The sequence below is a fragment of the Anomaloglossus baeobatrachus genome, chromosome 9 (genome assembly GCF_048569485.1).
Source record: "Anomaloglossus baeobatrachus isolate aAnoBae1 chromosome 9, aAnoBae1.hap1, whole genome shotgun sequence".
In the NCBI taxonomy this organism is placed as follows: Eukaryota; Metazoa; Chordata; class Amphibia; order Anura; family Aromobatidae; genus Anomaloglossus; species Anomaloglossus baeobatrachus.
In genome coordinates this window covers 205,616,358-205,640,672 of record NC_134361.1, presented here as the reverse complement: position 1 = coordinate 205,640,672, position 24,315 = coordinate 205,616,358, and the positions used below count along the sequence as shown (strand labels likewise).

The 24,315-nt window shown below is 51.3% G+C and overlaps 1 protein-coding gene across 1 annotated transcript in view; it reads left to right on the top strand.

Annotated features, from left to right (window-relative positions):
* The window catches only part of WNK3 (WNK lysine deficient protein kinase 3), a 194,566-nt gene that overhangs the window by 71,581 nt on the left and 98,670 nt on the right, over positions 1–24,315 (top strand). The window contains exons 4-10 of the mRNA XM_075324920.1: positions 8,411–8,631; positions 10,599–10,756; positions 11,111–11,199; positions 18,282–18,501; positions 20,415–20,709; positions 21,287–21,483; positions 24,187–24,282. Of these exons, the coding sequence (XP_075181035.1) occupies positions 8,411–8,631; positions 10,599–10,756; positions 11,111–11,199; positions 18,282–18,501; positions 20,415–20,709; positions 21,287–21,483; positions 24,187–24,282 (1,276 nt within the window). The remainder of the gene's footprint in view (positions 1–8,410; positions 8,632–10,598; positions 10,757–11,110; positions 11,200–18,281; positions 18,502–20,414; positions 20,710–21,286; positions 21,484–24,186; positions 24,283–24,315) is intronic.

Genomic DNA, 24,315 nt, shown 5'->3' with positions numbered 1-24,315 from the left:
CCTCCCACGCCAATGCTATGGGGCCCGTGAGCTGGCGCAGCACTTTTACTCATCATTGTCCCGCGGGTGAACAAGGAGCAGCTGTGGGGACTGAGGAGAGGTGAGGTGGGGGGCGCATAATGCTGTAATGGGGTGCAGAGCGCTATGTGGGGGAGAGTGGTGCAGAGCGCTATGTGGGGGGGAGGGTGGTGCAGAGCGCTATGTGGGGGGGAGGGTGGTGCAGAGCGCTATGTGGGGGGGAGGGTGGTGCAGAGCGCTATGTGGGGGGAGGGTGGTGCAGAGCGCTATGTGGGGGAGGGGATGCAGAACACTGTGGGTGGGGTGCCGAGCGCTATGTTGGGGGGGGTGTGTGTGTGCATAGTGCTATGTTGGGGGGGTGCAGAGCGCTATGTGGGGGAGGGTGGTGCGGAGCGCTATGTGGGGGGGAGGGTGGGGCAGAGCGCTATGTGGGGGGAGGGTGGGGCAGAGCGCTATGTGGGGCTGCTATTTCCAGTGCTGGAGTGATGAGAGGTCAGTGCTGGGCAGAATACTGACAGCCAATGAGTGTGCAGAGGGCGGGGCTGGACTGTGAGGCCGGGCGGTGCCAGCTCTGACTGTGAAGTTCGGCAGTCAAGCAAAGGAAGGTGTCAAGTTTGCTTGAACTGCAGGTAAATAAAGTGTTTGCAAAGAATAAAGTGATAATTCAAGAGGAACAAACGATAGAAAGAAGGGAATTTTGTTTACTTACCGTAAATTCCTTTTCTTCTAGCTCCTATTGGGAGACCCAGACAATTGGGTGTATAGCTTCTGCCTCCGGAGGCCACACAAAGTAATTACACTTTAAAAAGTGTAACCCCTCCCCTCTGCTATACACCCCCCCGTGCATCACGGGCTCCTCAGTTTGGTGCAAAAGCAGGAAGGAGGAAACTTATAAATTGGTCTAAGGTAAATTCAATCCGAAGGATGTTCGGAGAACTGAAACCATGAACCAAAAGAACAATTGAACATGAACAACATGTGTACACAAAAGAACAACAGCCCGAAGGGAATAGGGGCGGGTGCTGGGTCTCCCAATAGGAGCTAGAAGAAAAGGAATTTACGGTAAGTAAACAAAATTCCCTTCTTCTTTGTCGCTCCATTGGGAGACCCAGACAATTGGGACGTCCAAAAGCAGTCCCTGGGTGGGTAAAAGAATACCTCGATAAAAGAGCCGAAAAACGGCCCCCTCTTACAGGTGGGCAACAGCCGCCTGAAGGACTCGCCTACCTAGGCTGGCATCTGCCGAAGCATAGGCATGCACCTGATAGTGTTTCGTGAAAGTGTGCAGACTCGACCATGTAGCCGCCTGACACACCTGCTGAGCCGTAGCCTGGTGTCGCAATGCCCAGGACACCGACGGCTCTGGTAGAATGGGCCTTCAGCCCTGCAGGAATCGGAAGCCCAAAAGAACGGTAGGCTTCAAGAATCGGTTCCTTGATTCACCGAGCCAAGGTTGACTTGAAAACCTGAAATCCCTTACTCTGGTCCGCGATAAGGACAAGAGCACATCAGACCGGCGCAGGGGCGCCGTGCGAGAAATGCAGGGTGGATTGATTTAAATCACGCCGATTTAAATCATGATTTAAATCACGATTTAAATCAAAAGATTTTTTTCTATTTAAATCGGATCGATTTAAATCATGATTTTAATCATGATTTAAATCACTGATTTAAATCAAAAGGTTTTTTTTTAATATAAATCACGATTAAAATGAGAAGTGAGAGCAGTGTGCATGTGCGCCCATAGTTACACGGACGAAACTAGGGGCAACGATCTAACGCCAGGGTGAGGGGGGGACCCCAAAGTAAGTAAAAATCTTTTTTGTTTTACTATATGGCAATAGGTAGGTGTTTAAAAGCAGCATGTCTTAATTGTATAAACTATTAATAGCCTCCACAACGACCCCATAATTTGCACTTGTGTCACAACAGAAGATGGTGAAACTTACCTTACAGACACAATCGACACATCTGGAAATTCACATACTGCTGAATATTTACTTGAAATTGCTAAGAACTCAATTCACCAATGCCAAGAACAGTTTGGATGTAAAGTAAGGAGCTTAGTTACTGATAACGCAAGCAATGTGGCAAAAATGCGAGCGGAACTGGTACAGGATGACACAAATGTCATTACATACGGTTGTTCTGCCCATTTGTTGCATCTTTTGGCAAAAGACCTGCATATTTTGGGTGTCAAGGAACATGTTGTAGAAATTGTTAAATATTTCCGCAATAATCATTTTGCACATGCAACCTACAAGGAAATGGGAGGACTGAAGTTGGTTCTACCACAAGATGTTAGATGGAATACCTTGGCTGACTGCTTGGAACTGTTTATTAACAACTGGTCAAAATTACTGTCCATTTGCGAAACACATCGGGATAAAATTGATGCTAATATACGAAGCAAAGTATTAAATCTTGGTGTGAAGAGAAATGCCGAGGACCTTTTGGAAAGGTTAAAGCCAATATCGATTGCGTTGGATAAAATGCAGAAAGATACTGCAACCATAGCTGATGCCACAGAAGTTTGGAAAGATTTAGAAGGTTCTCTAGATCTCTTGAACCTCTCAAACAATGTAAAGGTTGCAATACAGCACCGCAAGGACCAAGCATTAAAAGAAGAACACTATTTAGCCAATATCTTGCATCCCATCTACAGAGGGAAAAAATGATCTGAGGCGGAAATCAACTCTGCAATGGAGTGGCTCGCCAATACTAACCATGACATTGTGGCAACTGTGCTGAAATTGAAGTGTGAATCTGCACCATTTCAAAAATACATGTTTGCAGATAACGTCGTTAATGAACTAAAACCACTGGACTGGTGGAAGTCGCAATCACTTGTTCTTCCAGCAAAGATAATAAATCTAGCTACTCAGCTACTGACTGCATCGGCTTCATCCGCAGGAGTAGAGAGATTGTTTTCTTCATTTGGTTTTGTGCACACAACAGTCCGAAACCGCTTAGGAACTGCTAAAGCAGGACAACTCCTATTAAAAGTCCTAAATAAACAGTAGGCTTAAAGGACTGATGTATTCACTGAAGATGTTTGCTTACTTCAAACGTTAGAGATAGGCTATTGTTAAAAAGTACTTACTCTCTGTAGTTCAATTCTGAGTGTTTAATAGTGCAAATAAAAATTATTAGGTTTCATAATCAACTGTTTTAATATTTTTATTTGTGTAAAACAATTAGATTTGCAAAAAGACAAAGTTTTGCTTATGTACAACTTGATTAAAAAATCTGATTTAAATCAAATGATTTAAATCAAAAAAATCTGATTTAAATAAAAAAAATCTGATTTTTTTGATTTTTTTTAAAAAAATCAAGATTTTTATCCACCCTGGAGAAATGTAGAGCCGGAGTGCTCTCACCAGATCTAATAATTGCAAATCCTTTTCACATTGGTGAACTGGATGCGGACCCAAAGAGGGTAAGACGAAACGGGGATACCTTAGGGAGAAAGTCCGGGACCGGACGTAGAACCACCCTATCCTGGTGAAACACCAGGAAGGGGGCTTTGCATGACAGCGCTGCCAGCTGAGATACTCTTCTGAGTGATGTGGCTGCCACTAGGAAGGCCACCCTTTGCAAGGCAAATGGCCAGGGAGTAAAACCCTGATCAGAGCACCAGGATAAGAAGATCCTCCAAGTCCTGTGATAGATCTTGGCGGACGTTGGTTTCCTGGCCTGTCTCATGGTGGCAATGACATCTGGAGATATCCCTGATGACGCTAGGAGCCACCACACAGTGAGGATTAGAGCCGTAGAATTCAGAAGGAAATATGGCCCTTAAGGCAGCAAGTCTGGTCGGTCTGGGAGAGTCCACGGTTGACCCACCGTGAGGTGCCACAGATCCGGGTACCACGATCACCTCGGCCACTCTGGAGCAACGAGGATGGCGCGGCGACAGTCTGACCTGATCTTGCGTAACACTCTGGGCAGTAGTGCCAGAGGAGGAAATACATAAGGCAGTCGAAACTGCGACCAGTCGTGAACTAGCGCGTCTGCCGCCAGAGCTCTGTGATCCTTGGACCGAGCCATGAATGCCGGGACTTTGTTGTAGTGCTGAGACGCCATTAGATCGACGTCCGGCGTTCCCCAACGGCAACAGATCTCTAGAAACACGTGCGGGTGAAGACCATTCCCCTGCGTCCATGCCCTGGCGACTGAGAAAAATCTGCTTCCCAGTTTTCTACGCCCGGGATGTGAGCTGCGGAGATGTTGGAGGCTGTGGCTTCCGCCCACAGCCGAATCCGCCGAACTGCTCGGAAGGCTTGATGACTGCGTGTGCCGCCCTGGTGGTTGATGTACGCAACTGCCTTGGCGTTGTCCGACTGAATTCGGATCTGCCTGCCGTCCAGCTAGCGCTGGAACACCCTTAGGGCTAGATCCACTGCCCTTATCTCCAGAACATTGAACCGAGGGGAGGACTCTGTCGGAGTCCAGGTTCCCTGAGCCGAGTGGTGGAGGAAGACCGTTCCCCACCCTGACAGACTCGCGTCCGTCGTGACCCCAGCCCCGGCTGGGGGCCGGAAAGATTTTTCCTTCGCCCAGGAAGTGGAAAGAAGACACCACTGAAGAGAGGTTTTGCTGCAAGGGAAAGAGAGACGTTCTTGTCTAGGGACGTCGACCTCCTGTCCCATTTGCGGTGTCCGAAAGAATCGGACGCAGACGAAACTGCGCAAGGGAACTGCCTCCCTTGCTGCCACCATCTTCCTGGGACAGTGCATGAGGCGCCTCAAGGGGTGACTGGGCCCGAAGGAGAGATTGCACCCCTGTCTGTAGTGAACGCTGACTATGCAGCGGAAGCTTCACAATCGCTGAGAGAGTATAATACTCCATCCCGAGATAAGTCAGTGATTGGGTCGGTGTCAGTTTTGACCTTGGAATTTTGATGATCTACCCGAACCCCTGGAGAGTCTCCAGAGCAATGGTCAGGTTGTGTTGATATGCCACCCAGGAGGGTGTCTTGACTAGAGGATCGTCTAGGTAAGTGATCACCGAGTGGCCCTGTAGGACCGCCACCACTGCTGCCATGACCTTGGTGAAGACCCGTGGGGCTGTCGCCAGGCCGAATGGCAGTGCCACGAACTGAAAGTGTTCATCCCTGATGGCGAAGCGCAGAAAGCGTTGAAGCTCGGGTGCGATCGGCACATGGAGATAAGCATCCTTGATGTCAATTGATGCTAGGAAGTCTCCTTGTGACATCGAGGCTTCAGAGTGTTCACCGCCTGAAAAAGTGCATCGGCTCACTCGGGGGGCGGAGATGTTCTGAAGAAACGAGTCTGAGGACGAGAGCAGAGCTGTATCCTGTAACCGTGAGACAGAATGTCTCTCACCCATCGGTCTTGGACTGGGGCAAGGACGAGACTGTCTAGTAACTTCATCCAATTGCTCGCCAAACAAACGGTCGCCAGAAAATGGCAAACCGGTTAAGAACTTCTTGGAAGCAGAGCCTGCCTTCCATTCACGTAGCCACATGGCCCTGCAGACTGCCACTGAATTGGTTGATGCTACCGCTGTACGGCTCGCAGAGTCCAGGAACGGCGTTCATGGCGTTGAACGAAAAAACCTACGCCTGAGAAGTGAAGGACACAACCTGCGTGGCAGAGTTATGTGCAACCGCAATAATCTCAGCCGGAGAAGCTGAGATAGCTTGGAGTGCCCTCACGGCTGCGAAGGCTGGAACAAAAGATGCGACTATGGCTTCATAGATGGATTTCATCATAAGCGTTATTTGCCTGTCAGTGGCATTCGTGAGAGATGGACATCTGCCCCTAATACTACGGATCTAGCCGCCAGCCTAGAGACTGGAGGATCCACCCTGTGACACTGAGCCCAACCCTTAAGCCCGTCAGGGGGGAAAAGGGTAACGCGTGTCAATAAGGCGCTTAGTAAGCGCTTGTCCGTCAAGTTCTGTGCTACTGGACGGCCCCTCTGGAGTTAGAGTGATCGAAAACACGCACTCCTGATGAATTCGGGGAAGGTTCCCAGCGGGCCCGCTTAGCCTATCATAGGCCGCGGTCCGTGACGGAGTTCTCACCGTGGGATCTGGGTGTTACCCCAGGATGTTGTACCGACTCAGAGGGGCCCGGGAGCGATGAACTCACAGCTCCCTGGCCCTGTGTTATCGGTCTGGACTGCAAGGCTTCCAGTATCTTAGCAGACCCCCTGTCCATAGACAGAGTCCTGTGATGTGAAAGCTACTCAGAGATTTGCTGATTCCATCATGCAAACTCTGTCGCTGTCATCTGTGCAGTGCCTGTAATATAGCCGCACAAGAGGTACCGGTTGTAAAATAAGCCAGTGCCTTGGCACCCTTACTCTTTAAGAGCAGACAACAGCATGTCGCCCGCAGAGTAATCTGTGAGGGTATACAGCCAAAAGCAAATAATGCTGCCGAACAGTGAGATCATATACCATATAAATAAACATATATATATATATATACACTGCGGCACCAAGGGGGGGACAGCACCTGAAAAAACTGGTGCCCCCCAGTGCTCAGTGAGGGGGAAGGAGGATACCAACGTATGCTCCTGCCCTCCCTGCCGACGTCCAGTCGGCCGTCCCGTCGTTACTCCTGACTGGCAGGCACGAGAACGGGAGTATATGGCACTAGGCCGTAAGAGCCGGGGACTAAATTTAAAAACGCGGCCGGCAAACATGGCGCGGTCGGCGCGGTAGTCCCAGTCTCACAAACCAGTCAGCAACCGCTGCGGCGTTTGTAACACAGATGCTGCATGCACCGTCCCTCAGGGGACACAGAGTACCTTATGATGCAGGGCTCTGTCCCTGTAGTCACAAAAGTGCGGGAATCTGGTGGCCTATAGTGATCAGTGAGGGGGGGCGGAGGACAGCGAGGTGCGCTCCAGCCCTCACTGTCGGCATCATACCGACCGTCCCGCCTTTCTCCCTGACTGGCAGGCTCAGGGGCGGGAGTTTAACACACTAGGCCGCAAAAGCCGGGGACTAAAGTAAAAGCCGCGGCCGGCAAACAGGCACGGTCGGCGCGGTAGTCCCAGACAAAAAATCCACACCGCAGTCGCAGCTGCGTCTGAGGCCAAGGTGCTTCATGCACCGTCCCAACGGGGACACAGAGTACCTGTAGATGCAGGGCCATGTCCCTGACGATACTCCGTCTCCTGTCCGGCAGATTCCCCAGGGGCTGCGGATGTGGCTTGTGGCCACCAGATTCCCTGCCCCGGGTCTCCCTCAGCTGCAGCCAGAAGTTGCTGAAAACATGGCTGACGGCGTTCTTTGAGGAGGAGGGAGGCGTGGGCGTAGTCACAAAAAGTGCGGGAATCTGGTGCCCCAGCGTGAGTAGTGAGGGGGGCGGAGGACAGCTCAATGTACTACAGCCCTCACTGTCGGCGTCATACCGACCGTCCCGCCCTTTTCCCTGACTGGCAGGCCTGGGGGCGGGAGAATCCCATACTAGGCCGCAAAAGCCGGGGACTAAAGTTAAAACCGCGGCCGGCCGGCAGTGCACGGTCGGCGCGGTAGTCCCGGACCCATACGCACGCCGCAGTCGCTGCAGCGTCTGGGCCCAAGGTGCTTTATGCGCCGTCCCAACGGGGACACAGAGTACCTGTGGATGCAGGGCCATGTCCCTGACGATACTCCGTCTCCTGTCCGGCAGATTCCCCCAGGGGCTGCGGAGGGAGACCGGTCCCAGTGTCTGGATGACCGGATAGGATCCCACTTCTCCCAGAGCCCCTAAGGGATGGGGAAGGAAAACAGCATGTGGCTCCAGCCTTTGTACCCGCAATGGGTACCTCAACCTTAACAGCACCGCCGACTCAGAGTTGGGTGAGAAGGGAGCATGCCGGGGGCCCTGTTATGGGCCCTCTTTTCTTCCATCCGATATAGTCAGCAGCTGCTGCTGACTAAAACGTGGAGCTTGCGTGAATGTGTGCCTCCTTCAACACAAAGCAAAAAAACTGAGGAGCCCGTGATGCACGGGAGGGTGTATAGCAGAGGGGAGGGGTTACACTTTTTAAAGTGTAATACTTTGTGTGGCCTCCGGAGGCAGAAGCTATACACCCAATTGTCTGGGTCTCCCAATGGAGCGACAAAGAAAAAAATGTAGTGATGTTTTAGATGACAATACAGCACAGATTAGCTTAAGAAAAAGTATGAGTTTATGGTCGGACAACTTCTTTAATATTGAGATGATCACCTTAACCTCTACTTGTCCAGAACTTGTGACCTGCCAAAAGTTTTCTGACAGATGAGCATTATATTTTTCTATTGGTAACATATAGAGAAAGCTGCATGATGTATTTTACAGATCCAGACGCTATAAAGCCGTATATACCTGCACGTTTCCTGGGCTGTGGTCGCAGAAATTAACACAATGTTCTTTTTGTTTTATGTTCAGCTACTTGAAACGATTCAAAGTGATGAAGCCCAAAGTATTAAGAAGTTGGTGTCGACAGATCTTGAAAGGGCTGCAATTCCTCCACACCCGGACCCCTCCTATAATCCACCGCGACCTGAAATGTGACAACATCTTCATCACCGGGCCCACCGGTTCTGTGAAGATCGGGGACCTCGGGCTGGCCACGTTGATGCGGACGTCCTTCGCAAAGAGCGTGATTGGTGAGCCGCTGTCACATATGACCCAGATAGATGTGATTAGTCACTGAAGAGAACGCACGACCGCGAGCTCTGAGCTGGTGTCTTCTTCCTTTCCCTCAAAGGGAACGATTTAGTGCTGACTGCAGTCCTGTGTAAACGTCTATTCGTCTCTTTGATCCGGCATACTGCACTGCAGAGATATAGGCCCTGGATGATTTCTGCCGGCGCTTGTCTGCATTTGTAGGACAAAGTTTCCCTCGTCTTTTCATTCCGCCATAGATTACTGTATGCCTATATAGTGGTATAAGTGCTTAATTAACTTCCAGGGTTAACCCCCTGGCGATTTCCCGTTTTTTTTAATTTTTTTTAAAAATTTTATATGTATGTATGTATGTATGTATGTATAAAAAAATATATATCAAAAAATAAAAAAATATATATAAAAAAATTAAAAAAAATTATATGTATAAAAAAATATATATATCAAAAAATATAAAATATATATAAAAAATTATATTATATATATTTTTTATTTTATTTTTTGTTATATATATTTTATATTTTTATTTATATATATATATATAATTATATATATGATATATATATACATATATATATATATAATATATATATATATTATATATTATATAATATTTTTTTTTATTTTTCCGTCAATCTTGCCATATGAGGGCTTGTTTTTTGCGGAACGAGCTGTACTTTTAATTGAAACAATGAGTTTTACCATATAGTGTACTGCAAAATGGCAAAAAAATTTCAAATGCAGAAAAATTGCAAAAAAAAAAGTTCAAGTGCACGATCGTTTTTGGGATATTTTATTCACAGTGTTCACTATATGGTAAAACTGATGTGTTGGTGTGATGCCTCAGGTCGGTACGAGTTCGTAGACCCCAAACATGTTTACTTTTATTGAAGGAGTTAACAAAATTCAGACGTTTGTCCAAAAATAAGTGGCGCACCTTTTGCGCCATTTTTCGCGACCCGTAGCCGTTTTATATTTCGGGATATGGGGCTCAATGATTGCTTATTTTCTGCGCCTCAAGCTGACGTCTTTAAAGGTACAACATTTTTGCAGATGCAATATTTTGATCGCCTGTCAAAATTTGCAGCGACCAAAAAACGTAATTTTGGGGTTTGGAATTTATTTTTTTTTGCCGCTACGCCGTTTACTGATCAGATTAATTGATTTTATATTTTGATTGGGCATTTCTGAACGTGGCGATACCAAATGTCTTTTTTTTTTTTACCCTTTAATTTTCAATGGGGAGTGATTTGAACCTGCAAGGCACACATGTCTGCTGTGCAAATCAGCAGACATGTGCAGGATTGTGATGGGGTTAAAACATGTGGATGTCAAAAACTAGCCAAACAAATGGCCAGTTTGTCAAATGAGACTCAACAAAGAATAGACCAGACAGATATATGAGCAGGACGCTTCCCCCGATCCTCAGAGCTGCGATCGATGGCTGGTGCTTGTCAATTACTGTGAAGGCCTCATAAACCTTGGTTATTACTCATACTGAAATTAGTCAAGTGGCCCTTTATTAAGGTAAGAGCAGATATGCCTCTCTTATGGGTTGCCCATACATAGGACAGTATAGTCAATCGAGCATCATCAAAATTTTGAAACTGAGTCCCCAGACAGTGAGGATGAGAGGCTGCACAAAATCATGACAGATGCTTTTCTGTATACAAAGCAGACCCTCTTTCCTTAATTTTCACCCTCTTCTGATGTGCAGTGTTTTATGGAGGAATTGGTAACATTTGTGATCTGTTTCTCTTTAGGTCAAATATTAGAAATGTATTATTTTCCTTTTCCGCCTCTTTAAGCTCCTGAGCCGCCTCCCTTTTTCTATCTTTCTCCTGCATGAGGTGTTGTAATTTTGCTGCCACAAGGTGTCTTTGTATTTTCTTATGAATGACTTTCTTTCCAAACGATCTTAGAGGCCTTTTGATCATTTTCTCTTCAGGAACCCCAGAATTCATGGCCCCCGAAATGTATGAGGAGCATTACGACGAGTCTGTGGATGTCTATGCATTTGGCATGTGCATGCTGGAAATGGCTACCTCAGAATATCCGTACTCTGAATGCCAGAACGCAGCTCAGATCTACCGCAAAGTAACCAGTGTACGTCCGCCCGCCTCCTAACACGGTTGTGCTGGATTATTACTCTTCTAAAGCAGTCGGATCCGATCGGTTTCCCCTTCCGTCGTCTTTTGGCTGTCGTATCTGCTTATCGCCTGGAACTTATTCTGTATTGCTTTCCAAGTCCCCAACGATTCGATATTTATTTCCTTACCCATCTGATATATTTTGGGTATCGCACCCTACCCGTGACATTTCTCTTCTTCATCTAGTCATCTTTTTACGCCTTTTAGGAATAATTTTTATTTTTTTGTGTCGATTATCAATATAACCGCAGATAATGGGATACATTGTTTAGTACATTAACAATGCTAATTGTCTTTTCTGACCCCATAGGGCATTAAGCCAGCCAGCTTTAACAAAGTGTCCGACCCAGAGGTAAAGGAAATCATAGAGAGCTGCATACGGCAGAACAAGACTGAAAGGTACGAAAATGGCAACACACTTGTGTCACTAAGGCTATGTACCCGCGGATTTTGCCGCGGAAAACCTGCGGATTTATCTGGATTTTCTAGATAAATCCGCAGGTTTTAGCAAGTACAGACACTCCCGATGTTACCCTATGGGATTTGGGGAGTGCTGTATCCATGCTGCGGAATATGCTGCTGATGTCCCGCAGCCGCATGTAACCGCATGTCAATAATTCCTGCGGAAATATTTGCGGAATTCCCGCCCCTCCACTAGGGAGACAAAGGCCCGGGACTTCAGCTGGTTTCTCACATCAATTTTTTACCATCAGGCGCAATTCGGCGAAAACATGAAAAAACGCATTCGGCGTCTGTTGCCGCCGGATGCGTTTTTCCCCCCATAGACTTTTATTAACGTCAGATTGCGCCAGATGGCCTTGCGTTCCGTACGGCTTTCGCTTTTCCGGCGGTCGGATTGAACGTTGAAGTGAACATTTTTTGTCTTAGTTGAAAAAATGGATTGCGCCGTACGGCATTTTTATAATTGAAGCCTAAGGACGTCTGATCTGGCGTCACCCGTCATATGCCGGAATCCGGTGCCGCTTTCCGTTTTTTTAAACTGACCATGCTCCGTATCAAAACGGAACCATAAAAAAAACGGAAGAAACAGATGGAAAAAAACTGATGCGACTGATCCGTTTTTTCTCTAGTCCCTTCCACGACAGCATAGGAGGTTGTCTCTCCACGCCCTAATTGGGACAGGAAGTTCAAGAGGTTTAAAAGGACCCTCCCACCTCCCACAGCCAGTGTCTTTCCTGTCCCCATGGGGCATGGAGAGGTTTTTATTTTTCTCCTATGCTGTGGTGGCCGGCGAACTACAGTATAATTTTTTTTTTTTTTTTTCCCCTGTTACCTTAAGCCGGACAGCATCGGTCGGGCCTTCACCGCTCCTCCCTTGCTGTTCCCTCACGCTGTGGGGGACCGCTGCTCCAGCCTTCCGGAGCCTCCTTAGGGGTGATGCAGGCTGTTGAGCTCCCCGGCCGGCGTCCTCCCTGAGCCGCCGGCCGCTTCCTGCATGCACGCTGCCGGAGCGATCCGGAAGTGCTCCCGGGGGCGGGACTTCCGGTCTTGCGGACTTCCGGTCGAGCGCTTCCGGTTTGCGGAGGCAGCGTGGAGGACACGCCGACGGTGACTTGGCCTGTCCAGGACCGGAGGCGGGGAACGAATACCGTCACTGGGAGGGGCAGGCCCTTTTGCATAAGGGCTGCCGCGAAGACGTCAGATCATGGTAAGCAACCGTGCTCCCAGTCATGTCTTCCGCTGCAGCTGCATCTGCAGAACCCAGTGTGCCCCCTGCTACTGTAAGTATGGAGGGGGATGGTCCCTCAGACATAGGTCTCAGTCAGATGATTTATGGTTCTCTGGTCTGTGTTTTCTAGGCGGACAAGGCCACCAAGAAAACTGACAGAAATGAAAAATCAGAGAAGCCTGAGAAGTCAGAAAAGGCTGACAAGTCCGATAAACCTGATAGACCTGACAGAATGGAAAAAATTAAAAAATGTCCTATCTGTATAAAAAAGCTCCCTGCAGTATGGGATAAAAAGCTTTGCCAACAATGTACGGACCAGATTATTAGGGCCGAACAACCGTCCCTGATAGACGAGTTGCGGTCCATGATGAAACGGGAGATTAGGGCTTCACTGGCCTCCCTTCCTGCTCCTGGCCCTGCTCCTGGCCCTGCTCCTGGCCCTGCTCCTGGACCCTCTCCTCCAAAAAAGAGGAGACTCCAGTCGACCCCGTCTGATCAGGAGGATGCTGATTCCACTTCTGAGGGTCCTGATGAAGGATTTCCCTCTGGGGGGTCTGACCAGTCCTTTCTGTTTCCCTCTGAAGATTTGGGGGATCTTATTGGGGCAGTTCGGAGCACTATGGGATTAGAGGAAGTACAGTCGCTTCCCTCAATCCAGGACGAAATGTTTGCTGGCCTGAAGTCAGTCAAACAGTTAGGATTCCCAGTTCATACCAATATTTTGGATATTGTCTCTCAAGAATGGGAATTTCCTGAGAGACAGGTACGGAGTGACCCTAGACGCCGATTTCCTCTGGAACCTTCTGGATTACATTGGGAGGTCCCAAGAGTAGACGTTCAGGTGGCTAGGGTAGCTAAGCAAACGGCTCTTCCCTTTTGAAGATACTTCCCAACTGAAGGATCAAATGGATAGGAAGGTAGAAGGCCTGATGAAGCGATCCTGGGAGGCATCGTCTTCTTCTATTCAGGCTAACATTGCCTCCACCTGTGTATCCAGGTCCTTAATTAGGTGGTTGGACCAGTTGGAGGCTCATATTTCCCAGGGGACCCCTAGGGAGGAATTACTGGAATCCCTTCCCTTGCTTAGGAAGGCCACCAGTTTTTTGGCAGATACCTCGGTGGAATCTGTCCGCCTGGCGGCCAGGACCTCGGTTCTTTCTAACTCTGCCAGACGTGCCCTCTGGCTTAAGGCCTGGAGCGGAGACTCCACCTCCAAAATGAGGCTTTGCTCCCTTCCGTTTAAAGGGGATTTGGTGTTTGGGCCTGCCCTGGATGATATTCTGGACAAGGCGACCGATCGTAAGGCCTTGCCCGATCCTAGACCCAACAGGAAGCGGTCCTTTCGTCCCTCGATGCCTCAGGCCTCCCAGCCCAGAGGGAAACGGAAGGCAGGCAGGTGGAGCTATCCCAAGGGTAGAGGCAGAAACATCCTTATCCTTTCCCATCAGCAACGTCCTCAGCAGGACAAACAGTGACTCAGCCCGGGTGGGGGGACGACTCTCGGCGTTTCTTCCCCAGTGGCGATCCATAACCACTTGCCAATGGGTTCTGAAGATCGTCTCGGAAGGTCTCCTCATAGAATTCCTCTCCCCCCCTCGTCCGGGTCTCCGAGTCACTGCTCTGGCGTCGCAGGTTTCACAGGCTCTGTTGTACTCAAAGATTATAGAGCTAATGCACTCGGGGGTCGTTTCCCCAGTCCCGAGTCAGGAAGAAGGGATAGGACACTACTCCCGCCTCTTCCTTGTCAAGAAGCCGTCTGGCGACGTCCGAATAATTAATCAATTTAAAACGTCTAAACCGTCAGGTCAGGTACCGGCGGTTCAAGATGGAGTCAGTAAAATCAGCTATTCCCCTGATAGGTCTACACCACCAGATGGCCTCTATAGATCTGAAAGACGCCTACTTCCATGTACCCGTCCATCCGGGGCACAGGCAATACCTCAGGTTTGCGGTGCTACACGGGGAGGAAGTGCTTCATTTCCAATTCAATGTACTTCCCTTCGGGATCTCCTCGGCTCCAAGGATCTTTTCAAAGATCATGGCAGAGGTGGTCGCCTTCATAAGATTGCAGGGTATCTGTCTGGTTCCATATTTGGACGACTTTCTTCTCATGGCTCCATCTGCTCCAACCCTCCGGAGCCATGTGGAAAGGTCTTTGGAAATCCTTCGGTCCCTGGGATGGATTCCCAATCTCAAAAAATCACAGTTAACCCCCTCCCCCACTCGGCAGTTTCTCGGAGTGCTGCTGGACTCCGACAGACAGGCATCTTTTCTCCCAGAAGGCCACAGGGTAGCTCTGTTAGCCAAAATATCAAAGCTTCGCAGGCAGGCTCGCCCGACGCTTCGAGCGGCTATGTCAGCTCTGGGTTCCATGACGTCCTGCATTCCCTCAGTCAGGTGGGCTCAGGCCCATTCTCGGTGTCTCCAGGATCATATCCTGGCACATTGGGACAGACTCCCGTCATCCCTAAACAGACGGTTTCGCCTCTCGGGGTCCGTCTCCTCATCCCTTCTCTGGTGGCTGCGTCCCACCAACCTGCAGGTGGGGGTTGCCTGGACTCAGACACCCCTAGTTACACTGACCACAGATGCCAGCCTACGAGGATGGGGGGCAATGGTGGCAAACTCCCCATTTCAAGGGGTCTGGAGTCCTTACGTCAGCTCCCAATCCTCCAACTACCGGGAGCTCAGGGCAGTCAGGGAAGCCCTCCTTGCGGCTCAGGACCTCGTCCGGGACTCTCACGTCCTGGCGTATTCAGACAATATCACAACAGTGGCACATCTCCGCCATCAGGGCAGTACACGCTCAGGCGCCCTGAAGTCAGTGTCCTCCCGAATCTTTCAATGGGAGGAACAATCTCTGCTCTCCCTCTCTGCGGTCCATCTGAAGGGCTCCCTAAATCTTCAGGCGGATTTCCTGAGTCGTCAGGATGTTCATCCGGGGGAATGGAGTCTGGATCAGGCGGTGTTCTGCTCTCTGGTGGCAAGGTGGGGTGCTCCGGAGGTGGACCTCTTTGCTTCGGCAGGGAATCGCAAGGTCGCAACATATTTCTCCCTGAACCCACGGGACGAGGCGTTAGGGGTAGACGCTTTCTGCCACAAGTGGTCCTTTCGCCTCGCTTACGCGTTTCCCCATCTTCCTCTTCTCGCAAGGGCCCTGAGGAAGATCAGAGATGAGGGGGTCCCAACTATACTGGTAGCCCCGCTGTGGCCCCGGAGGAGTTGGTACAGCCTGGTCTTGACGCTAGGAATCGACGGGCCAGTCCTATTAGGTTCGGACCCCAGCTTACTGTCACAGGGTCTGATTTTCCATCCGGCTCCCCAGAAACTCAACTTGGCTGCCTGGCTTCTGAGGCCCGGGCACTAAAGGCCCAAGGGCTTTCTGACAAAGTTGTAGCTACCCTACAGAAGAACCGTAAACCTGTGACTAATAGTATTTACAACAAAATCTGGAAGAGATTTTCCTCCTGGTGTGGTTCTCGGCCTCCTGACCCACTTCGGCCTAATATTGCGCAGATTCTGGACTTCCTCCAGAGTGGATTGGACTTAGGCCTTTGGCCTAGCACCCTGAAGGTTCAGGTGTCCGCTCTCAGTGCTGTCTTTGACACGGCTCTGGCAGATCATCGTTGGATCCGTCGGTTCTTTGTGTCCGCTAGTAGGCTCTGTCCACGTCAGAGGGTCCTGACGCCTCGCTGGGATCTCAATGTGGTCCTTACCGGACTATCTCAGTCACCGTTTGAACCTCTGTGCTCTTGTAACATTCGTTCTCTTTCTCACAAGACTGCTTTTCTTGTGGCTATTACGTCTGCTCGCAGAGTCGGAGAACTTCAGGCTTTGTCTATTAGGGAACCTTACCTGACCATCAGAGATGACAGCATTGTTTTTCAGCTGGACCCTTCCTTCCTTCCCAAGGTGGTTTCGGATTTTCACCGTTCTCAGTCCATCGTCCTGCCTTCCTTCTGTCAGAATCCTCGGACTCCGGGTGAGGAAGTGTTTCATTCTTTGGATGTCCGTCGGATAGTGTTGCACTACCTGGAGGTTACTGCTTCTTGGCGCCTTGATTCTAACCTGTTCATCCAGCCCTTTGGCCGCAATAAGGGCAAGAAGGTGGCTAAGAGTACCGTCGCCAACTGGATTGTACGGGCAATTAGAGATGCCTACCTCGCTCAGCATCTCTCTCCACCTACTGGATTCACGGCGCACTCCACCAGGGCTACCTCTGTCTCCTGGGCTGAACGGGCAGGGGCCTCCCCTGAGCAGATCTGCAAGGCGGCTACGTGGTCTTCGCTCCATACTTTCACGAAGCATTATCGGTTGGATCTGGATTCCAACAGGGATTTGGCCTTTGGCAGGAGGGTCCTGCAGGCTGTGGTCCCCCCCAGGTATCAATTCTTTGGTATTCCTCCTATGCTGTCGTGGAAGGGACTAGAGAAATAAGAATTATTCTTACCGATAATTCGGTTTCTAGGACCTTCCACGACAGCAGGTAATTCCCTCCCCTTTGTATTCATATATTCCTGAATGTGTGGTACTTCTCATATGCTATGGATTCTTTGTAAGACACTGGCTGTGGGAGGTGGGAGGGTCCTTTTAAACCTCTTGAACTTCCTGTCCCAATTAGGGCGTGGAGAGACAACCTCCTATGCTGTTGTGGAAGGTCCTAGAAACCGAATTATCGGTAAGAATAATTCTTATTTTTCGCCGGATCCGTCGCATCAGTTTTTTCACCGGATCGTGCCTGATGGCAAAAAACTAATGTGTGAAACCGGCCTTCTGTAGGTGAGTCGCACGAATGTCTGCAGGTTTACCGCAGATATTTCGCTGGAATCCCGCAGCAATGGATAGCTGCAGATTCCGGGAAACCTACGGACGTACCTGTGGATATATCCGCGGGTACATTGTCACGTGGGCACATAGCCTTACACTGAAATCAGTCCCACTCATGCACGATTAGGGCATATAGGTGTCCGAGAGATGGGAGCCTGTGTGAGCCTTTAAGTAAAGCCCATGTCTATCCCAAGAAAGGGATAGTCCAAGTGCGAGCTGTTTATGATTACAGACTGTCTGTAATTACATGTCTCACACAGGAGAAAACCTGTTCTAAGCTATTGTGGGGGGCGTGTTCTTCTTCCTCCTGTATGTTGCTGCCTGCTTATGATTGGTCAGCATGCTAGAGGGGAAGAAGTACACACCCCCAATGAAAAATCCCTGCTAACGCTCCTTTACTGAGCTCTTCTGTAGTGATTTAATCAGTTTTGAGGGTCTGGGGATCCCAGATTGTCACTGATCACCATTGCAACAAAGACCTGTATGTTTCCTTATCTTAAAACTGAGTAACTTTGCAAGGACATTTGCTGCTCAGTATTAAGCCTGGTGATACAACGGAGCTCAATGTAATAACATCTGCAGCAAAGGAAAGCCGCCCCGTGTACCGACCGGCGATAAATCAGCCGTAATTGCTCCATCTAGAAATATGACCACGACGTCCATTAATGAGCAACAATTAGTAGCAAAAGGCAAAGAGAGATCAGCAGTGATTGTATTGTCTATATTTATGCCGGTAGCACAGTAATGCCCCATAGTACACCACTGAGCACAGGGAGGTAAGGTAATCAATGGCCACCTCTCTCCAGGACAGGGGTCTTCTCAGTTTTTAGGAGTTTTGGAACTCTTCCCCCCCCCCCCCCCCCCCCCCCATAGAGGGGAGCTTTCTGTGTATGTGCCCTCAGGTTTGTAAAAAGCTGCAGCGTAAATCTCGATTCTTGTAATCCTGATTTCTTTTTGCTCCCAGGTTATGTATTAAGGACCTATTGAACCATGCCTTCTTTGCTGAAGACACTGGGCTACGGGTCGAACTAGCGGAGGATGATGATGGGGTTAACGCCTCTCTAGCTTTAAGACTTTGGGTAGAAGATCCCAAGAAGCTCAAAGGAAAACACAAAGACAATGAAGCGATAGAATTCAGCTTTAACTTGGATTTGGACAATCCTGAAGAAGTGGCTTATGAGATGGTGACCGTTTTGTCTATTGTTATCTATCCTGCCATCAGTGTGTCCTACTGTGTGTGTGTCGCTCGCTGTCCCGCTCTGTCGTCGCTCGCTGTCCCGCTCTGTCGTCGCTCGCTGTCCCGCTCTGTCGTCGCTCGCTGTCCCGCTCTGTCGTCGCTCGCTGTCCCGCTCTGTCGTCGCTCGCTGTCCCGCTCTGTCGTCGCTCGCTGTCCCGCTCTGTCGTCGCTCGCTGTCCCGCTCTGTCGTCGCTCGCTGTCCCGCTCTGTCGTCGCTCGCTGTCCCGCTCTGTCGTCGCTCGCTGTCCCGCTCTGTCGTCGCTCGCTGTCCCGCTCTGTCGTCGCTCGCTGTCCCGCTCTGTCGTCGCTCGCTGTCCCGCTCTGTCGTCGCTCGCTGTCCCGCTCTGTCGTCGCTCGCTGTCCCGCTCTGTCGTCGCTCGCTGTCCCGCTCTGTCGTCGCTCGCTGTCCCGCTCTGTCGTCGCTCGCTGTCCCGCTCTGTCGTCGCTCGCTGTCCCGCTCTGTCGTCGCTCGCTGTCCCGCTCTGTCGTCGCTCGCTGTCCCGCTCTGTCGTCGCTCGCTGTCCCGCTCTGTCGTCGCTCGCTGTCCCGCTCTGTCGTCGCTCGCTGTCCCGCTCTGTCGTCGCTCGCTGTCCCGCTCTGTCGTCGCTCGCTGTCCCGCTCTGTCGTCGCTCGCCGTCCCGCTCTGTCGTCGCTCGCCGTCCCGCTCTGTCGTCGCTCGCCGTCCCGCTCTGTCGTCGCTCGCCGTCCCGCTCTGTCGTCGCTCGCCGTCCCGCTCTGTCGTCGCTCGCCGTCCCGCTCTGTCGTCGCTCGCCGTCCCGCTCTGTCGTCGCTCGCCGTCCCGCTCTGTCGTCGCTCGCCGTCCCGCTCTGTCGTCGCTCGCCGTCCCGCTCTGTCGTCGCTCGCCGTCCCGCTCTGTCGTCGCTCGCCGTCCCGCTCTGTCGTCGCTCGCCGTCCCGCTCTGTCGTCGCTCGCCGTCCCTGCCTTCTGTCGTCGCTCGCCGTCCCTGCCTTCTGTCGTCGCTCGCCGTCCCTGCCTTCTGTCGTCGCTCGCCGTCCCTGCCTTCTGTCGTCGCTCGCCGCCCCGGCCTTCTGTCGTCGCTCGCCGCCCCGGCCTTCTGTCGTCGCTCGCCGCCCCGGCCTTCTGTCGTCGCTCGCCGCCCCGGCCTTCTGTCGTCGCTCGCCGCCCCGGCCTTCTGTCGTCGCTCGCCGCCCCGGCCTTCTGTCGTCGCTCGCCGCCCCGGCCTTCTGTCTTTGGCCCCTCGCTCGCCGCCCCGGCCTTCTGTCTTTGGCCCCTCGCTCGCCGCCCCGGCCTTCTGTCTTTGGCCCCTCGCTCGCCGCCCCGGCCTTCTGTCTTTGGCCCCTCGCTCGCCGCCCCGGCCTTCTGTCTTTGGCCCCTCGCTCGCCGCCCCGGCCTTCTGTCTTTGGCCCCTCGCTCGCCGCCCCGGCCTTCTGTTTTTGGCCCCTCGCTCGCCGCCCCGGCCTTCTGTCTTTGGCCCCTCGCTCGCCGCCCCGGCCTTCTGTCTTTGGCCCCTCGCTCGCCGCCCCGGCCTTCTGTCTTTGGCCCCTCGCTCGCCGCCCCGGCCTTCTGTCTTTGGCCCCTCGCTCGCCGCCCCGGCCTTCTGTCTTTGGCCCCTCGCTCGCCGCCCCGGCCTTCTGTCTTTGGCCCCTCGCTCGCCGCCCCGGCCTCGTGTCGCCGCCTCGCTCGCCGCCCCGGCCTCGTGTCGCCGCCTCGCTCGCCGCCCCGGCCTCGTGTCGCCGCCTCGCTCGCCGCCCCGGCCTCGTGTCGCCGCCTCGCTCGATCTCCTGCACTCTTGGCTTGTCTGTGTATTTTATGCATTTGTTCATTTGCGTCTGCATTAAGTAATATAAACATTAACTTTTTTTTTTTTTTTCTGTACAGGTAAAATCAGGGTTTTTCCATGAAAGTGACAGCAAAGCGGTGGCGAAGTCTATACGTGATCGAGTGAGCCTAATCAAGAAGACAAGAGAGCGGAAGCTGCAGGCCGGGGGCACAGAGGAGCGGCGGGATTCGCAGAGCAGAGCCGTTGGGGCGCCCGTCGCTCAGACCAGCGCCCCTGTTCCTGCGGGAGCCTCACAGGCGGGTGTGAACGAGAGCGAGGAGACGGAGGTGGATCAGCACGTGCGCCAGCAGCTCCAGCAGCAGCAGCAGTATCAGCAGTGCTCATCTGTTACAGGTGTGTGCACCCCAGAGGAGCTTTCCTTGTCGCCATCAGTCATTAATTTAACCCTTTAATGTTTATAGGAACATTTGGACAGCAACCCAAGCGAGCCACTTATTACAAAGAGCTTTATAATCGATCACCATTGCTTTTAGGGTTATTTTGCTTACATAGGAAGCTGTGTAATGTGAGCGTCCTGGAAGTCCTGCCATAAGTGATTGCAGGTTCTCAACCAGGACCCAATCAAACATTGTGGCCCCCAGTTTAGGGCTCCCAAAAATCTATACCAAAAATACGGTAGCGATGGGTTAATTGTAGATCTTCTCTATAATGGGTCCTTGTATAATCACCGGAATTGCTAGGCATTTATATATTATGATCTTATACTGAAAATGTGTATGTATGTATATATGTATATGTATATATATATTAATAATAATTTATATATATTAATAATTTATATATTAATAATAATTTATATATATTAATAATTTATATATATTAATAATTTATATATATATTAATAATTTATATATATTAATAATATATATATATATATATATATATAATTTTTTATTTTTTTGTTTTCTAGCGGATAGCTTTTCCGATCTCGGAGGAGGCTCCATCACGCTGTCGGATGCTTCGAGCCAGCACAGCGCCATGTATGCCACGTCCCACGAAGCGATCGCGGTACAGCAAGTCCCGGGCATGCCGCAGCCGGAGGCCGGGCACATGGGGCAGTACTATCCTCAGCCGCACGTCATGGGACACTACCAGCCGACGCAAGCCGTGAGTGCACGCTCCCGCCTATAAAAGGAATAGTGTTCTCCGAGCCACCGGCGACGGCGGCCGTAGCTGGGAAATATGCTGCTCCTGTAATCTTACACTTGACACATGTAAATGCTCGACATAGAGGCCCTTGTCTTCTAAATAACACTTCACATCTCCAAATTAGAACCTGTGGGCAGACTCCAGGAAAATATTCATATGATGCCTGGACATTAGTAGCGTACATTATTAGATGGATACATTTTGGATTCTTTAAAAGAATAGTCTCCTCACAAGCAATTCTGGCTTATATCCACGGGACCACAAAAATCTCCAGAGCTGAAAGGGAATATGTCTGTAAAGTCCTTTAAAGTATTCACCATATCTTCTGCACCACTTCGCACCTCCAGCTCTTCACCCCCGGGCGGTTTTGTTTTTTTTTTGCTCCAAGAGCTGTAACTTTTATTTTTCTGTCAATCCTGCCATATGAGGGACAGTTTTTTGCGGGACGAGTTGTACTTTTAAATGAAAATGAGTTTTTACCATACGGTGTACTGGAAAAGGCAAAAAATCCCATGTGCGGAAAAATTGCAAAAAAAAAATATGCAATTGCATGATTTGTTTTTGGGATATTTTATTCAGTGTTCAGAATATGGTAACACTGATGTGTCAGTTTGATGCCTTAAGTCGGTACTAATTCATAGATCCCAAACATGTATACTTTTACTTTCTCACCTTATTGGGGGACACAGGATCATGTGCTGTTCCCCCCCCCCCATGAAAGTTTTTTCAATAACTGAAAAAATGTATTAATGTTTTAATGTTATCTTTAAATATTATTTTTAATTGAGAAAGAAAAATATAAAAAAAATATTAAGTTTGATGTTTTCCACTCTTAACACTCTTAAACACTAGGGGGAGCAGCTGCTGAAATCCTGCTGTAGAGCTACTGTAGAACTAGCTCACATTGCAGATGAAGTAAAAGTGGGCGGAGTCTGCTCCCCTGTGTGTGATGTCGCCTCCCCCTCCCAATCTGGGTGTTTCCAAAAGGATGAGAGAATGAAGTTTAGGATCATAGTGCAGAGCCATTTTGTTGGTGGCCGCAAAGTGATCCTAATGTCTAAAGTGTCACTAAGGCCAGCTGCATAGTGCTCCACTGTATCCTGCGACTGTATCCCAGCACATAGCGGCAGAGTTGTGGGGTTGGGGGGGGGGGTGTTGAGTGGCAGAGTTGGGGGGGGGGGTTGAGTGGCAGAGTTGGGGGTGGGGGGTTGAGTGGCAGAGTTGGGGAGGGGGGTTGAGTGGCAGAGTTGGGGGGGTGGGTTGAGTGGCAAAGTTGGGGGGGGGTTGAGTGGCAGAGTTGGGGGGGGGTTGAGTGGCAGAGTTGGGGGGGGGTTGAGTGGCAGAGTTGGGGGGGGGTTGAGTGGCAGAGTTGGGGGGGGGTTGAGTGGCAGAGTTGGGGGGGGGTTGAGTGGCAGAGTTGGGGGGGGGTTGAGTGGCAGAGTTGGGGGGGGGTTTGAGTGGCAGAGTTGGGGGGGGGTTGAGTGGCAGAGTTGGGGGGGGTTGAGTGGCAGAGTTGGGGGGGGGTTGAGTGGCAGAGTTGGGGGGGGGTTGAGTGGCAGAGTTGGGGGGGGGGTTGAGTGGCAGAGTTGGGGGGGGGTTGAGTGGCAGAGTTGGGGGGGGGGTTGAGTGGCAGAGTTGGGGGGGGTTGAGTGGCAGAGTTGGGGGGGGTGAGTGGCAGAGTTGGGGGGGGGGGGGGGTTGAGTGGCAGAGTTGGGGGGGGGGGGGTTGAGTGGCAGGGGGGGGGTTGAGTGGCAGAGTTGGGGGGGGGGTTGAGTGGCAGAGTTGGGGGGGGTTGAGTGGCAGAGTTGGGGGGGGGTGAGTGGCAGAGTTGGGGGAGGGGGGGGGTGAGTGGCAGAGTTGGGGGAGGGGGGGGTGAGCGGCAGAGTTGGGGGAGGGGGGGTGAGCGGCAGAGTTGGGGGAGGGGGGGGTGAGCGGCAGAATTGGGGGAGGGGGGGGTGAGCGGCAGAGTTGGGGGAGGGGGGGGGGAGCGGCAGAGTTGGGGGAGGGGGGGGGAGCGGCAGAGTTGGGGGAGGGGGGGGTGAGCGGCAGAGTTGGGGGAGGGGGGGGGGGTGAGCGGCAGAGTTGGGGGAGGGGGGGGGGTGAGCTGCAGAGTTGGGGAAGGGGGGGGGTGAGCTGCAGAGTTGGGGAAGGGGGGGGGGTGAGCTGCAGAGTTGGGGAAGGGGGGGGGGTGAGCTGCAGAGTTGGGGAAGGGGGGGGGGTGAGCTGCAGAGTTGGGGGAGGGGGGGGGTGAGATGCAGAGTTGGGGGAGGGGGGGGGTGAGATGCAGAGTTGGGGGAGGGGGGGGGGGGTGAGCGGCAGAGTTGGGGGGTTGAGTGGCAGAGTGGGAAGCAGCATGCCAGGATCAGTTACGGTGTAATCACCGTGGCCCAGCGCTGGTTCCCACCCCATCCATCCCGGTGGGTGATGGGGAACGTGGAGCTCCACAAAGATGGCAGAGGTCTCCTCCCTCTGCTGTGATCTGGACAGCCTCACTGTTGTTAATACAAAAAAATTAAAAATAAAAATAAACGCGGCACCTTCCCTTTCACAGCACGGAGTGAGGGCCGGCTTTCTATTAGCGAGTGTCATCCTGTGTGATCAGCGCACAGCTCTTGATGTTACTGAGCTTTTGTGTCCTGTTCATCCCTCCCCTTTCTTCAGATGCCCGCTCCGCAGATGTTATCCGTGCAGTGCATGCCGCAGCCCGGCTCCCCGTATCAGCAGCTCACCGTGAAGGACGGACAACTTGGTGTTCAGGTAATCTAAAGCGTTTGGGTTAATTACGTTGTT